Source organism: Daldinia loculata (genome assembly GCF_022478755.1).
Source record: "Daldinia loculata strain CBS 113971 unplaced genomic scaffold F4817scaffold_50, whole genome shotgun sequence".
NCBI lineage: Eukaryota > Fungi > Ascomycota > Sordariomycetes > Xylariales > Hypoxylaceae > Daldinia > Daldinia loculata.
Genome location: NW_026054904.1, coordinates 219,537 through 234,059, shown reverse-complemented (window position 1 = coordinate 234,059; position 14,523 = coordinate 219,537). Strand labels below are relative to the sequence as shown.

Here is a 14,523-nt window from a genome sequence, read left to right as displayed (position 1 = left end):
AAAAAGTTTTAAAATAACTGTTATATTGTTAAAATAAAAATGAAAAGTATTTAATAGTTTTATAAAAGTTTATTTAAACGTTTTTTATGCGGTTTTAACTTTTGCATTAAATATTTTCGTTTATTTAAAAATGTTATATTATTTACTTATAATTTAAACTTATAAATACATAACTTATTTCCAGTTTATTACTTTATTTTTTAATTTATTTAAATATATTATTATATATTTTAATAAAATGTTATTTAATTAAACGTAATATATATTCCGGTTAAATCGTTTATTGTTTAAAATTGGTAAAAGTTATATTTTCCATATTTAATTTATAAACACCGATTTTAAGTTAAATGGTATTATTATTATTATTTATTATAATTATATATGTTTCGAAAACGTTAAATAAATTATCGGCTTGTTTTTTTTATTTCGGAATAATAAGTTAAATTATTTAACTAAAAGGTATAAAACGTTTAATTTACGTAATTATATTAATAATTTAAATTAAATTTATTTAAAAAAGACTTTTGTTAATAAAAAACTTAATTTTTAATATAAAATTTTAATATTTATGGTTTTTTAAATAAATAATATTGCTTTTATTATTATTTTAATTGTTAAATTAAAGAATTTTATATGTTATTATTTTTAAATATTAATTATATTACTTCCGCATTTAATTACTGGTTTATAAAAGTTTAATTATTAAGTTTCCGTTTTATATATAATTAAAAAAAAAACGTATACCGCGGCCATTTTTATTATAAAAATTAAAAACGCGTTTAAATATACTTTATTTAATTTTTTTAAATGTTTTATTACTTTTAATGTTTTAAATGTTTATATTTTTGTATAAAGTAAAAAAAATAGTTTAAAATTAAAAAAAATTTCCAGTTATTTTATTATACCGTTAATTAATTATATTCGAAAATTGTTTACTTTTATCGAATTTATATATTTGCGTTATTTATAAAAATATATAAATTTATATTTTTTTAAAAAAAAAGTAATAGCGTTTTTAATTTTTTATTCGAAAATGTTTATTACGTTTTTAATTAATAAATTTATAATTTCGATAATAATAAATTTTATTTAAAAAAAAACTATATTATTTATATAATTAAAACGTATTATATAATTGTTTCGGTTTAAAAAAAATTCGATATAAAATATAAAAAAAATTGGTAAAATCGAAAAGCTTTAAAAAATTTTGTAAAAAAAAAGTTTTGTAAAAATCGATTTATTTTTTAAGTAAATTAAAGCCGATTTGTTTATTATAAAAGATTTAATTTAATAAATTATTTTTAAAAGTTAATTTTATTTATAAAAGTAAAAAACCAATTTTTTTTTAAACATTATATTAAAAACGTTAAAAACGTTTATAATTAATAAAAACGCTTTAAATTTATTTGCAAAAGTTTTTTTTATATCGTTTATAACGTATATTGTTAAATTTATAACTAATTGTTTAAAAAATGTTTTAAAATGTTAAAAATTAAATAGTTTAAATATAATAGTTAACGTAGCTATATAATAAATTACAATTTTTTTTAACTTTTTATTTAAATAAAATAAAAAAAATATTAAGCGTTAAGATTTTATTAACGTAAGGTTTTTTTTGCTAGTTTTTGGCAATATAACCACGTTTGCTATTTAAAAGACTATTAAGTAATGTTTTATTTATACGTTTGTTTCGTAAAAGGTGCGGATCTTTTTTCTAAGGGCGGGCCAGGCGTATATAATGATAAACCTTGCGCAGATCAGTTCAATTGGATCATATCTATAGGCAAGCAATAATATAGCTATCGGGTTGAATTTTCGCCAATTGACAGATATAAATGGAGATATATCTATTTACGAAAATACGGATTGCACATTGGATTTAACCCAACTTTCGGATGTTGCAACATTATCTTTAGTCGATAATGTCAATACTACCTTACCTTGGTTTCCTGGGCTACGAAGAGCTAACAATATTCACATCCGAGGGTATATTGATACATAAGTTTAGGCATTATATCCTGTCATGAATGAAATGTATTGCTGAAGCGTGTCCAGTTCTCCCGGTCCTAATATTTTCCCAGCTTTGACAGCAGTGTCGGGAAATCTCACCATAGAAGCGTGGAACGACGACTTTAACTGTTCAAAGCTGGTAGACCAATATCAAAATGGCCTTATTCATAACCTGGCATGCAATGGGACTAACAACGAAACCGGACGCAATACGGAAAGCCCCCCGGGCAATGCCTCGTCAGAGTTATCTCAAGGGGCATGGGCTGGTATCGGAGTAGGCATAGGAGTATTTGTTATAGGCACTGTTTTCGGCATGATCTGGCTTCTTCTACGGCTCAAACGTTGGAGGAAGGAGCTTATGGAAATAATAAGGCAACAAGAGGCCCAGCAAGAGCATCGTAGGGACAGCCTAGAGATGGACCACGAACCGCCAAATCCGAATGTCCTATTGGAAAGTGACGGTACGGGCATCATCCGGGAAAAGCCCGACGACCACCTTCGCGAGGCTGGCGGTAGAGCGATCATTGCTGAGCACCCAGATGATCATATACGCGAACTACCAGTGCCACCGGCAGAGCTGGAAGGGGCGCCGGACATGGAGAGGAGGACATGAAAGATGGAAGTAGGGAGTAATAGGGGAATATATCACGAGCAGGAGTTCCACTAAGAACATGCGGTACGAAAGGATGGGCGGTTTTCTTCTAGCTTCTTCGTCGGCCTATCTATTAGTTATTTGCCTCGCTGAAATATATTTATACCGGCGTATTTATATACGTGCACAATAGCGTGAAATAACACCGCTAATACGAACGATAGAATATAGAATAAGGATATAGTGTGATCAAATTTAACAATTCCGGTACTGGCGGTAGGCAGTAGTCCACCCCCGGTACCCTCGGTGACGAGAACATAACAGCCCACGCTCATTATTATCACAGAATGCCATATCATGAGACTAGATGTACCTATTAACCGTGGTAGCGTTAGCAATATGCCTTTATAAGACTTTCAATAAGTATATTTACCTAGTTTATAAGCTATACCTACCTATGTATAATTGAGAAACATGTCAGAACCAGGGGTCTATAGTTGGTAGTTATGTCACAAATAAATAATAAGTAAAAAAAAGTATGCAGAAGAGTGAGTCTATAAACGCCTGTCCCTATGCTAAGCTACATGCGACCGAACCCTCCATTTATACATGCTAAAGGCTTCCACGTGGTAATCACCACCAGGATAGCCGAACCACCTGGGCCATAAACCTGCCTGGGCTATTGAACCAAAAAAACCACCCGGGCTATGTAAATCCTATCGCTGATAGGTCGTCATATATACACGTTCCTAACGATCTGCCTGAACCCGCAAGCCACCCCTTAACTCTCCACTCTACCAACCAACAAGTCCGAGAACCAATGCCTCGAAATCAGCGCCTCGCTTACTTCCAGTGGCACTGGACGAAGGAGCTCCTGTTCCTGGCGCCGGTGTGGGTCATCAAGCCGCAGAAGGTAACGTCGACCTTCCCGGTCTTCTTGTTCTTGGCGGAGACGTTGACGACGACGCGGTCTGGGCCTGGGTCGTCGGGGCGGGCGCCGGTGTAGACCTTCTTGTTCTGGAGGATGGGGAACTCGTAGAGCGGGCCCTTGCACTTGGCCTCGAAGTTCTTGATCTCCTTGCCGCGGTTGTGGAAGACGTGGGGGTACTTCCCGTTGCCGATCTTCTTGTTGCGGGTCTCGAGCTTGCCGGCCTGCTCGCCGGCGTCGTGCATCCGCGCCGTGGTGTAGGTGGTCTTGGCGCAGGTGGCGCTGCGGGGGAAGCCGCGGTAGGTGAACTTGGGGATGACGGCGCGGTCCTCGAGGGAGCGGTCCTCAAGTATTGCCTCGATCTCCCGGATGTCGATGGAGTCTTCTAGATCGCCGATCTCGACGATGTCCTGGACTGGGACGACTAGAGAGCTCCCTAGGGAGAGGAAAAGAGCGGTGGTAAGGAACGTAATTGGCTTCATTGTGAAGACGTTTCGAAATGAATGTGATATTTAGAAATGATTGAAAGATGCCTTTGGGTGTTGGCTGTTGGCTGTTGATTGTGTTTGAGGTAACGGAGGACGATGTGAGACCTTTATATATTATACATGTCGAATAGTCTGGTCACTCCATCTTCGTCTTTGAGCCTCCTGGCATCTAACTGCATCCACTAAGACATTCCATCTGGCTCGGCAGTATCACCAAAATAGAATCTACTGGCTTGTACGGCCAATGAGAAGTTATGATTGGATCCATGATTGATGAAAATCCTATGCCAATGTGTATAACTACCTAGGTAGGCATAGGTAGGCATAGGTTTACATATTATTAAATTGGCTTATACCGTTTCACTATTCAGTATTTGCTGATGTCATTAATGCTAGTAGAACAAGTATACCTAGACCTTGTAGAGATGAACGAAAATAGGCATTGGGTTGCATACTGCGATGGGTTTAAGCTGTAGATGGAAGTTGGGAATTTCCGTAAGGCTTAACGATGGCGTGGGTTGGCATAAACGGAAGGAGCTTAATTGACTTTTCTAATATATTGTAAACTTCAAATCTTTTTTGTAAACAGTTTGTTTCTAGCTTATTTTCAGCTTGCCTAGCGTGCTGAGGATCAGGAGGCTCAGCTGTGTACCCACACGATTTAAGCTTGGCGCATGCCCTTTTACGTTAGAGCTCTTTTTGTTAATAAGGCTTAAACACCAGTAACTTTAATAACACAGCCCAACTTTTATAACAACACAGCCCATCCACTTTTTTATGTATAATAAGGTTTAAAACTTACACCCATTTAATTTATATTAAAATTAATTTAACCTTTTAATAATTATAAACTTTTATTTAATTATATATATTATAATATAATAATTAATTAAATAAAAATAATAAAAATAATAAAAAAGTTAATAATTTATAATTAATTATTAACTTATTTATAATTAAATTAAATATACATTTATAAATTTTTAAATTAATATATTTATATAATTAATTTTATATAATTATTTATAATATTTAATTTATTTAATTTTTTAATTATTTATTATTATTATAACTTTAATAAATTTTATATATTTAATTAAAATAATAATATAATAATTAAAACTGTTAATTTAATTAATTATATTAATTTTGTTATTAATTTAATTATTTTATAAATTGTTAAAATAATATAATAAATATTTATTATTATTAAATTATAAATTATTAACTTTATTAAAAAAACTTTAAAAATTATTATTAATAATTTTATAAACTTTATAATTAATTTTATAAATTTTATAATTTATAAAAATTAAATATAATATTAAGTTTTATTAATATTAACGTTAAAAATAAAAAAATTATATATTATTATATATATTATTATTAAAATAATTATATTAATGTTATTATTAAAGTTATTATTTATTAATTTATTATATTTAATTAATTTTATTAATTTTAAATTAATATAATTAAATTAATAATAATAACTTTTTATTAATTAATTTTTATTTTGTGTTTTTATTAATATTAAATAAACTTTACATTTAAAGTTAAAACTTTATTATATAATTATATTCGATAATTATTATAATTAACTTACTTTAAAAATTAATTATAAAACTTTAAAATTAAATTAAACTCGTGTTTTTTAAAATTAATAAAAGTAATTTCATTTAAATTTTATTATAACGTTTTAAAAAACAATTTTTTAAAGTATGTTTTTTAACGTTTATAACTTTTAAATAACTTAAAATTTTAAATCTTAAAATCTTTTATTTTTTTTTCGGTTAAATTTAAACTATTGTTAAAATAAAACCATTAATAATGTTTAATATCAATCATTTTAAAAGTTTAAAATTTAACCAAATTTAACCAATTTTTTTTAACATATAATAAATTAAAAAAAACATATTTATAAAATAAATCCCATTATTTTATAAATAGATTTTTATAAATTAATTAAAAAATATTATTATTATACCAAATTAAATAATTTTAATACATTAATTTATATTACCTTTAAATTTATTTTAAAATTTTAAATAATATATAATATAATACGTTATAAAATATCTTTATTTAACAATATTTAAAAAAACTTTAAAACTTAACTTTTTAAACCTTTAATTTATATATAACTTTATAATTTACACATATATTATATATTTTAATATATAATATTTTAAAATTATAATATTAATATTTAATATAACATTTTAAATATTTATATATTATTTTAAATTAATTAATAATAATTATTTTATAATTATATATTTAAAATACAATAAATTAATAATATTAATTACGTTAAAAAAAATAATATTAAATTAAATAATTAATAAAAACTATATAAAAAATTAATTAATAAAAAAAACTTAAAAATTATAAATATTTTAAAAAAATAAAATATTAAATTTATTAAATAATTAAAAATAAATATTTGTATGCGTTACCGTTTTTTTAAATAAGTAAAAAGTAAATTAATAAAAAACTTTATTTTAATGTATAAATTTTATAATTAATTAACTTTATTTAAAATATTATAATATTTTTTAATATTAAAAGTTAAAAATGTAATAATTATTATACTTTTATTAAAAAATAATTATATTATAACATTTTATTATATTTAACTTAAAAAAACGATTGTAATAATAAAAATAAATATTAATAAATTATATTTAATTAAATTTAAACCTTTTATTAATTTAATTTACTTTAAAAAAAAAATATTATTTATATATTTAATGTTAATATTTCTTTTTTAATAAAGTTTATATAATTTAAAATATTTCTTTTATATTTATATAAATAATAACTTTTTAAACTTTTATAAAACCATTTTAATTATTAAACCACTTTTTAATATTAAAGATTAATTTTTAAAGTTATAAAAAAAAGGTTTTAACTTTAATATTTATAATATTTTAATTAGTTTTTAAATTATCTTTAATTTTTTCGGAATTTTCGTTAATTTTATTAACTTTATTATTAATAAATCTTTTATATAAAAAAAAAATTAAATTAAGTTAATTATTATTTAAAACAATTTTATTATTAATAACATATTTTTTATTAACTTTAAATAATAAATCATTTATTATTATTATTAATTTAATCCACTTTTTTATAATATAATAAATAACGTTTTTTATAATATATTATATATATAATTGTTATAATAATAATATAAATATTAAATTTACAACTTTTTTAAATACTTTTAAAAAATCATTTAATATTATAATAAATTCCCAAATTTTGTATTATATTTATAACTTATTTAAATACTTTAATTATTATATAAAATTAACTTTAACTTCGTTAAAAACAAGGTTAAAAATAATATAAAAATTAATATATAATAATATAATACTTATAATATTTAATAATAACATATTAAATTAATTAACTTATATTATATATATTAATATAAAATATAAAATAAAATTATTAATGTTATTTTATATATATTATTAAATAATAAAACTTTAAAATTACATTATTATATATAAAAATACCATTTAAAAATTTAAAATAAATAAATTACTTTTTTAATTATTAAATTTATATTAACTTTATAATTAATATTATAAACCTTTTTATATTATTATAACTTTTTTATTAATAATTAAATGTTTATAAATTTATTTTTTAATTTTTTTTTAAAATTTACCTTAATATTTACAACATTATTTAACATAATTGTAATATTTTATTATTATATTAAATTATATAATTTATTATTATTTTAATTTAAATTAAAAAGATTGTTTAAATTAACTTTAAGTTTAAATTATATATAAAACTTAAATTAATTAAATTTAAAATTATTATTTAATAAAAAATTAACAATTTAATTTATAATTAACGACTTAATTTTTAATAATTATAAAATAATTATTTTAAAATTATAATTATTATATTACGTTTGTTTATAATTAATGTTAATGGCGTTATTACTTAATTTATAATTATAAAAAACTTTTATTATTTTTATAATTTAATAATTTTACTTTTTTTAATGTATAATAATAACTTTATATAAGTAATTATAAAATTGTGTTTTTTATTAACGATTTTTATAACTTTAAATATAATATTTCCCGAATTTATTACATATAAATTAATAATATTATATAAAACTTTTAAAGTTATAATTGTTTTTTTTAACTTTAAATTATGCGTTTTTATTAATTATAACTTAAAAATTTTATTTAAAAATTAAGTTATTATATATGTTATAAACTTTATTATATAATTTAAAAAATTATTATAAATTATATTATAATAAAAGCTTTTTATTATATAAAAATTTATTACGATTAATTGTTAAAAATTTAATTAAAAAATTTATACGATTTAAAGTTAAAAAAGTTAAATTGGTAAAATTAATAAAAAGTTATATACGTTAAAATAAAATTTTAATTAATAAAATAATTATATTAAATTTTAAAAAAATTATAAGTTTAAATTAAATAAAAAATATTATAATAAATATTTATGTATTATTATATTAAAGTATAATAATAGTTTTAAAATAAAAAAGTAATATTTTAATTAAATTTAATTAATTATTATATTATAATGTATATAACCGGGTAAAAATCTATAATTGTTAAAGGGTTAAGTTAATCCCAATATAAATCAAGTGGGTGTAGGTTTTAGACCTTATTACACGTAGAAAAGTAAATAGGTTGTGCTGTTATAAAAGTTGGGTTGTGCTGTTAAAGTTACTGCTTAAACACCGCCTTATTATAAGTTGATATGATGCTCCTCTAATCTAGATCCTACGAATCCTCCCTTTACTAGTAATGCGGCACCTGAGACCTAGCGGATAGTCTGGTGTAGGTATTACAGGTATTGCAGACTTTACTACATGCATACCTATCTCAAAAGACACGTGATTATTAAATTATTCAAGCAACACAGTCTTTGTAGAGTCTCCCTTCTTAAGTTATCGCGGCTGACTTTTCCTTGGGTTTTCGTGTCCCATTATTCGCATCTCCAACTCAAAACCCCTTATCAGCTAATTATCTCTTGTAAAATGGCACCGTCAATCGATTCATTCCTTGACAAAAAGATCGCAGATCGATGGGGTCCGACGCGAAATGAGTGAGCTTTCGTCGTCTTTACCTTTACCTTAAGGCTAGCTAATCGCCGATAGGGCGAATGCTCTCCGCGAGCTTCTCCGAGGGAACATCAACCATGAGGAAGCAGCTACGAGGTTTACAAGCGATATTGCTGCATCTCGCAGTGCTGATGTGGCCAGCGGATCTTTATGGGGTATATGGATGCTGCTCCAGGAGACAGCAAAAAAGTTTCCCGAGCACCATGCTAAGGTAAACTGTCACTACTGAGACGGTCTATTTTCTTTTTCTTGATCTGACCGTTTGAAGTTGGTCAAATTGGTAGATGCTATTCGGCAACTTCCAGACCTCGTAATCAAGGGAGAAACAGCCGTCAAGTGGCCTGAACTTCCGAAACTGGCAGAAGTATGGGGAGAGAATGTCTATGATCGTGAGTGATACGTCTTGCGTCCGCTTATCTACCTATGTACGGAGAGTTAACACTCGATAGGGGATGAATTGGCCTATTCCGAAGAGCATATAGCAGTGACCGCATTCACGGCCCAGCTTTGTGCCCGGCAGCTTGTCGATGCCAACGATTTTCTGTCATGGGCAGTAAGGGATTTTTATGCTGCCTTCGAGCAGACTCCGGCAGAAGCGGCTGATGTTAAGGGAGACAACGTTCGGCTATTGAATGCCAATGTGCCTATCGCGGCACAATGGATCCTGCATGCCGGAGAGATAATTTACAACTGCGAAGAGAGTTTTAATCTCGAGTCGAGCGATGGCTTATGGACGGGTAAGCCTGGATTTAGCTGGGGTAGATGGAAGCTATGGAAGGAAAGGGCAGAATGGGTATCTGGCCTCGATAGGGTGGTAAGACAAGAGACGATAGATGTCGCTAAGAAAATGGTGGAGAAAATGAGTCAGATCGAGAATGAAGAGGCCTGATGGAAAGAATACAAGGGTGAGCAACTTGGTTCAATAAAGGAATTGATAGAATTGCGAGCGTGTTTGATAATTGATTTTTATAATGGTGTAATATTCTTGATACTTACCAGAAGTGCTAGTTATAGAAGTGTCGATGAATAATGTTGTTATTAGATGAATTACCTCATATCGCATTCCATGGTACTTCCAAGTTCTTAAAATACCTAAATAGTAGGATGTCGGCAAAGTGCTCCGCCGACCTAAGCTGCTAGGCTGCTAGGATACTGGTAGCTCTGTATCTGAGGAAGTGACGTTAATTTTAGCGCGTTACAGCTACAATACAGAAGGTGTCCCCAACTCAAATCAAGGGAGCAACTGAACAATGAGAAACTACAAAATTCCCTGACGTAAGTTTGCGCCGGCTCGCTTGAACATCACAACTTCTTAGGGAACTCTGGCATTCCTGCAAAGATGTTACATATTGATAAACTCAATTTCTTATAAGCTGCTTTACTTCCGTCGCTTCTATAATCTATTTCATAATGGACATATCTAACTCGGGAGGTACGGATGCAAACAAGTCAAGCTTCTACATGATTATTAAACTTCACCTCAGCAGACCAACCTATTAACTTGTCCTTTCTGTAGATATCTCCTGGACCTCTGTTCCCACCGACCTACTCCTTGCTGAGCTATCAAAAAGACAGCATGGCCATGGAAGTTCCACGCCCGATACCGAAAAGCCAGCTTGTGGATCGGGCGAGCGAGGCGCATACAATACCGCGCTTCATGTCTTCGCTTTATTCCTCATACTTACACTAAGCACGCTGGGTAAGATATCAAAGTTACAGCTGCTGCTGAGTTTCATTAGTTTGGACTGGATATGCTAACTGGGATTGTGCGACGATTCGTAGCTTGCGGTTTTCCCCTCTTCTCCCGCCAATCCTCCAAGAGTCGTCGAGCCAATACGATTGTATTCCTCAGCCAACACTTTGGCACGGGTGTCCTACTCGCAACCGCTTTTGTTCACCTTCTTCCGACTGCTTTCCTATCTTTGACCGACCCCTGTCTCCCTCATGCATTCAGCGAAGGATACCAACCCATGGCGGGGTTGGTAGCTATGGTTTCAGTTCTGGTTGTTGTGGCGTTGGAATCGTATCTGACGACTAGGGGTGCTGGTCATTCGCATGGCCACGCGTGGAACTCGGAAGATGAAGAGTTGCAGGAAGAAGGCAAGAATGCCACGACTAATGGTGGATTGTCGGCAAGAAGAGCTGCGAGCCACAGGCCGACGGATATTGCGCTCGGTGATATGAGCTCCAGTAGGGGTCTAATGGCAGATGTTTCCCCACTTCCAGAATCCACGCCGATCGTCGTATCGCCGCCAAATAAGAAACATTTTAACAATAACGATGACGGGGAGAATGATTCGGACGATAACGATGACGAAGATCTCAACCTCGATCTCAATGAGCTCGACCCCACTGCGGAAGACGACGCACAACCCCTTGCCCATCCTAACGGAAGCAACCATAGAAGACGACATTCTGAATCTGGCATATCCCAAAGCCCGCTAACACCCGAAGAGCAGAAACGACTAATGCTTCAGTGCATGTTACTGGAGGCCGGAATCCTATTTCATAGTATATTCATCGGCATGGCTGTGTCGGTTGCTACAGGACCCCCTTTCGTGGTTTTCTTGATCGCCATCGCATTCCACCAGACCTTTGAAGGCCTCGCCCTCGGATCTCGTATAGCCGCGATCCAATTCCCCCGATCATCTCTACGTCCCTGGCTAATGGTCTTGGCGTATGGGCTTACTACTCCCATCGGTCAGGCTATCGGGCTCGCTGTGCATAGGTTGTACGACCCGCGCAGCCAGACGGGCTTGCTCATGGTCGGCTTTATGAACGCCATCTCGAGCGGCCTTCTGCTGTTCGCGGGCTTGGTGCAGCTGCTTTCTGAGGACTTCCTTACCGAGAAGAGCTATAAGACGTTGAACGGGAAGAAGAGAAGAAATGCTGGCTTGGCTGTACTAGCGGGTGCCACCCTCATGGCTCTTGTTGGTGCCTTTGCGTAAATCTAATTGATAGATTCCTGGTTGTAAAATTTTGGCGTTTCCGGATAGGGGCTATCTGACATAAGGAATGATATAGATGGCTACTAGGTAGATGGGATCTTGTCACTTCGATCAGAGGTTAAGTCTAATTCTGGAGTTGTCACGGTCACATGAAAAAATTTACTTGGAGCTAATGTCAAGATATTGTCTTTCACCGGTCTGGTCTTTTTTATACAAGCGTGTCCCGAAATATATCCTACCAATCTCAAGCAATTCAGGCTGCTTTAGGTACCGCGGTTGCCCAGGGGTAGGTCGTCGACATTGGGGAGCCGTAGCTGCCGAGGTCATTGTAGTCCTTGGTGATGGTCTGGTTCTGGAGGACCTTGGTCACAAAGGGGAGGACGCTGTTGCTAGGGTCGGAGTTAGCAATGAAGCCGATCGAGGTCAAGGCGGCAAATGAGGGGAGTTTCTAAAGCATCGAAGAAGGGGTACTTACAATCCGCTCATATCGCAGTGGCCGCCACCACGAACAGACATCGCAATCTGGTCCGGAACACCCAACCAGTCGTAAACAAGCTTCGCAGCCGGGTACACAACAACCGAAGTGCCCTTCGAGTTAGTAAACTGGTCACCAGTGCCCTGGTCAATAACAAGGGCGCGCGGCGCAATCGCAGCAGCAATAGTATGCGCGTCATACGGCAGATTCTCCGCGTGGTTGACGAAGGTCCCCAGGGTATTGTCCGTCCACCACCCCGCGCCGCTCTTGCTGTTCTCGAGCGTCTCGTCCTGCCCGCTCAGCCCGTGGTACCGGTACGGGCCTAGCCCCTGGACGCCGCTGCTCATGGGCATGGTCAGCGTGATGCGCTTGTCCAGCAGCCCGGCGGCGAGAGCCGCTTTGCCGAGGCGCGAGCACCCGGTTACGCCGACGCGGGCGCTGTCGATCTCGGGGACGGTGGCGTTGAGGGCGTCTAGCACGCGGTGGAAGCCCCATGCCCATGCTGTGAGGACGCCTGTGGGGGGGGTTAGTCTTGGGGGTTATTTCGGAATAAATAACAAGTGTAGGTAGGTAGGTGGGTAGGTAGGATGGCTTCTTCGTACCGATGTCCCGGCCGTTGTAGATATCCCAGAACGCGCCTGTCTTAGCGTTGCTATCGGCGGCGACGCGGGTGTAGTCGAAGCCGACGACGGCGATGCCGGCTTGCAGGTATGGCTGGTCGGTCATGCCGCCGATGTTGATGACGACGGGTGCGGGCTTCGTCGAGGGTAGCGCTAGGGTGGCGCTGAATTTGCCGGTCTTGCCGCCGGCTGTTACTTCAATGTTTACCGTGTTGCCGCTGCGTGTGGCTTTGACTGTTTCTTGCGAGTGGTCGGGGTAGTACCCGTATCTACGAACGTGGTGTTAGAATCTAGCACCCCAATTCCCCTTACTGCTGAAGGGGCTTGGTATCCCGCAGGAACGCATTCTTGCCGGTGGACTTACTGGTACTCCTGCAACATCTGGAGGAGCTCGGGCTGGCGGCATTGGTACCATTCCTCGGGTGTCTGGATCCGGTTCTTGCCCTTACCCGCCATCACGTCGGACGCGAAAGAGGGATCGCTGCCGCCCTCGCTATCAGTCGTCGTGTAAGCTAGCGGTAGCCAGGGGTCCGGAAGCGTCGTCTGCTTCGGCAGCTTTTCCCACGTGGGGTACTTTCCCGCCGACGGGACCGGCGCGCATTCGGCTGCTGCTGTCGGTGCTGCGACTGGAGCCGGCACTGCTGGGATGGCTGCTCCTAACCACGGGAGGGCTACTACACCAATGATGGCGGCGCGCTTGGGGAAAGGCATGTTGGGTAACGGACCTTCGAGGATAGACGCAGGTAGGATAAGTTGTAGGATCGAGAGCGTGGGTTATTTTCGAGGGCTCGTGGAGGCGACGAAGAACTAATATATGATCACATACGCGGTAGCGGTGAGGTCACATCGGCTCGCCCCGGAACTTGGGCCTCCTTGCCGTACATCGATATTGCCGCTACCCCGAGACAGCTGGCCGGGTATTTCTGGTAGCATATAGGTGGTTAACATATCCTTGAGGCTCGTCGATCAGGTGCAATAGTATATTTTTATGTAAACTTCTTTCTTTTTCTTTTTTTTCTAATGTCTCTCTTCTCCTGCTTACACTGATTTTCCGATCGTACCCGTGGATTGTAGTTCACCTTTTCTATTACGGATTAGAAGTTCTCCAGCAATACAGTTCAGCAGAAAACATCCTATACTCCAAGACCCGGATCGAGATGAAAAGGCCACGCGCTAGGATCTTTGAGGGTCCAGGCGGCTAGACCGTCCAGGGTGATATCGAGACTTTAGCCGGTAAGTGTAAACACAGTTCACCACTACCCCAGGGTATGGTCGGATTGATGCGGAGAAGCTATTTTTATCGGGCCATTGGTTATTGTGTATAT

At 33.8% G+C, this 14,523-nt stretch overlaps 5 protein-coding genes across 5 annotated transcripts; 3 read left to right on the top strand and 2 right to left on the bottom strand.

Annotated features, from left to right (window-relative positions):
* The first annotated feature begins 1,683 nt into the window (after window positions 1–1,683).
* F4817DRAFT_346707 (uncharacterized protein) lies at window positions 1,684–2,772 on the top strand. The gene has a single exon (XM_049304450.1). It carries the CDS (start codon window positions 2,324–2,326, stop codon window positions 2,621–2,623), a length of 300 nt encoding a protein of 99 aa, XP_049156231.1. The 5' UTR covers window positions 1,684–2,323; the 3' UTR covers window positions 2,624–2,772.
* Window positions 2,773–3,139: 367 nt separating this feature from the next.
* On the bottom strand, window positions 3,140–4,653 carry F4817DRAFT_346705 (Ribonuclease/ribotoxin). Its single transcript, XM_049304449.1, has 2 exons — window positions 4,474–4,653; window positions 3,140–4,395 (listed from the first exon to the last, which is right to left on the bottom strand). The coding sequence occupies exon 2, from the start codon at window positions 4,010–4,012 to the stop codon at window positions 3,446–3,448; it is 567 nt and encodes a 188-aa protein (XP_049156230.1). The 5' UTR covers window positions 4,013–4,395; window positions 4,474–4,653; the 3' UTR covers window positions 3,140–3,445.
* Window positions 4,654–8,725: 4,072 nt separating this feature from the next.
* On the top strand, window positions 8,726–10,202 carry F4817DRAFT_346703 (uncharacterized protein). Its single transcript, XM_049304448.1, has 4 exons — window positions 8,726–9,139; window positions 9,192–9,366; window positions 9,424–9,544; window positions 9,605–10,202. Exons 1-4 carry the CDS (start codon window positions 8,904–8,906, stop codon window positions 10,042–10,044), a joined length of 972 nt encoding a protein of 323 aa, XP_049156229.1. The 5' UTR covers window positions 8,726–8,903; the 3' UTR covers window positions 10,045–10,202.
* A 363-nt stretch (window positions 10,203–10,565) lies between these two features.
* Window positions 10,566–12,103, top strand: F4817DRAFT_360782 (Zinc/iron permease; the record flags this gene model as incomplete). Its single annotated transcript, XM_049306322.1, has 3 exons — window positions 10,566–10,587; window positions 10,672–10,854; window positions 10,938–12,103. 3 exons carry the CDS (start codon window positions 10,566–10,568, stop codon window positions 12,101–12,103), a joined length of 1,371 nt encoding a protein of 456 aa, XP_049156228.1.
* A 253-nt stretch (window positions 12,104–12,356) lies between these two features.
* On the bottom strand, window positions 12,357–14,082 carry F4817DRAFT_360781 (carbohydrate esterase family 15 protein; the record flags this gene model as incomplete). The annotated part of the gene is made up of 5 exons (XM_049306321.1): window positions 12,357–12,492; window positions 12,579–13,092; window positions 13,181–13,467; window positions 13,563–13,824; window positions 14,025–14,082. 5 exons carry the CDS (start codon window positions 14,080–14,082, stop codon window positions 12,357–12,359), a joined length of 1,257 nt encoding a protein of 418 aa, XP_049156227.1.
* Between the last annotated feature and the right edge of the window lie 441 nt (window positions 14,083–14,523).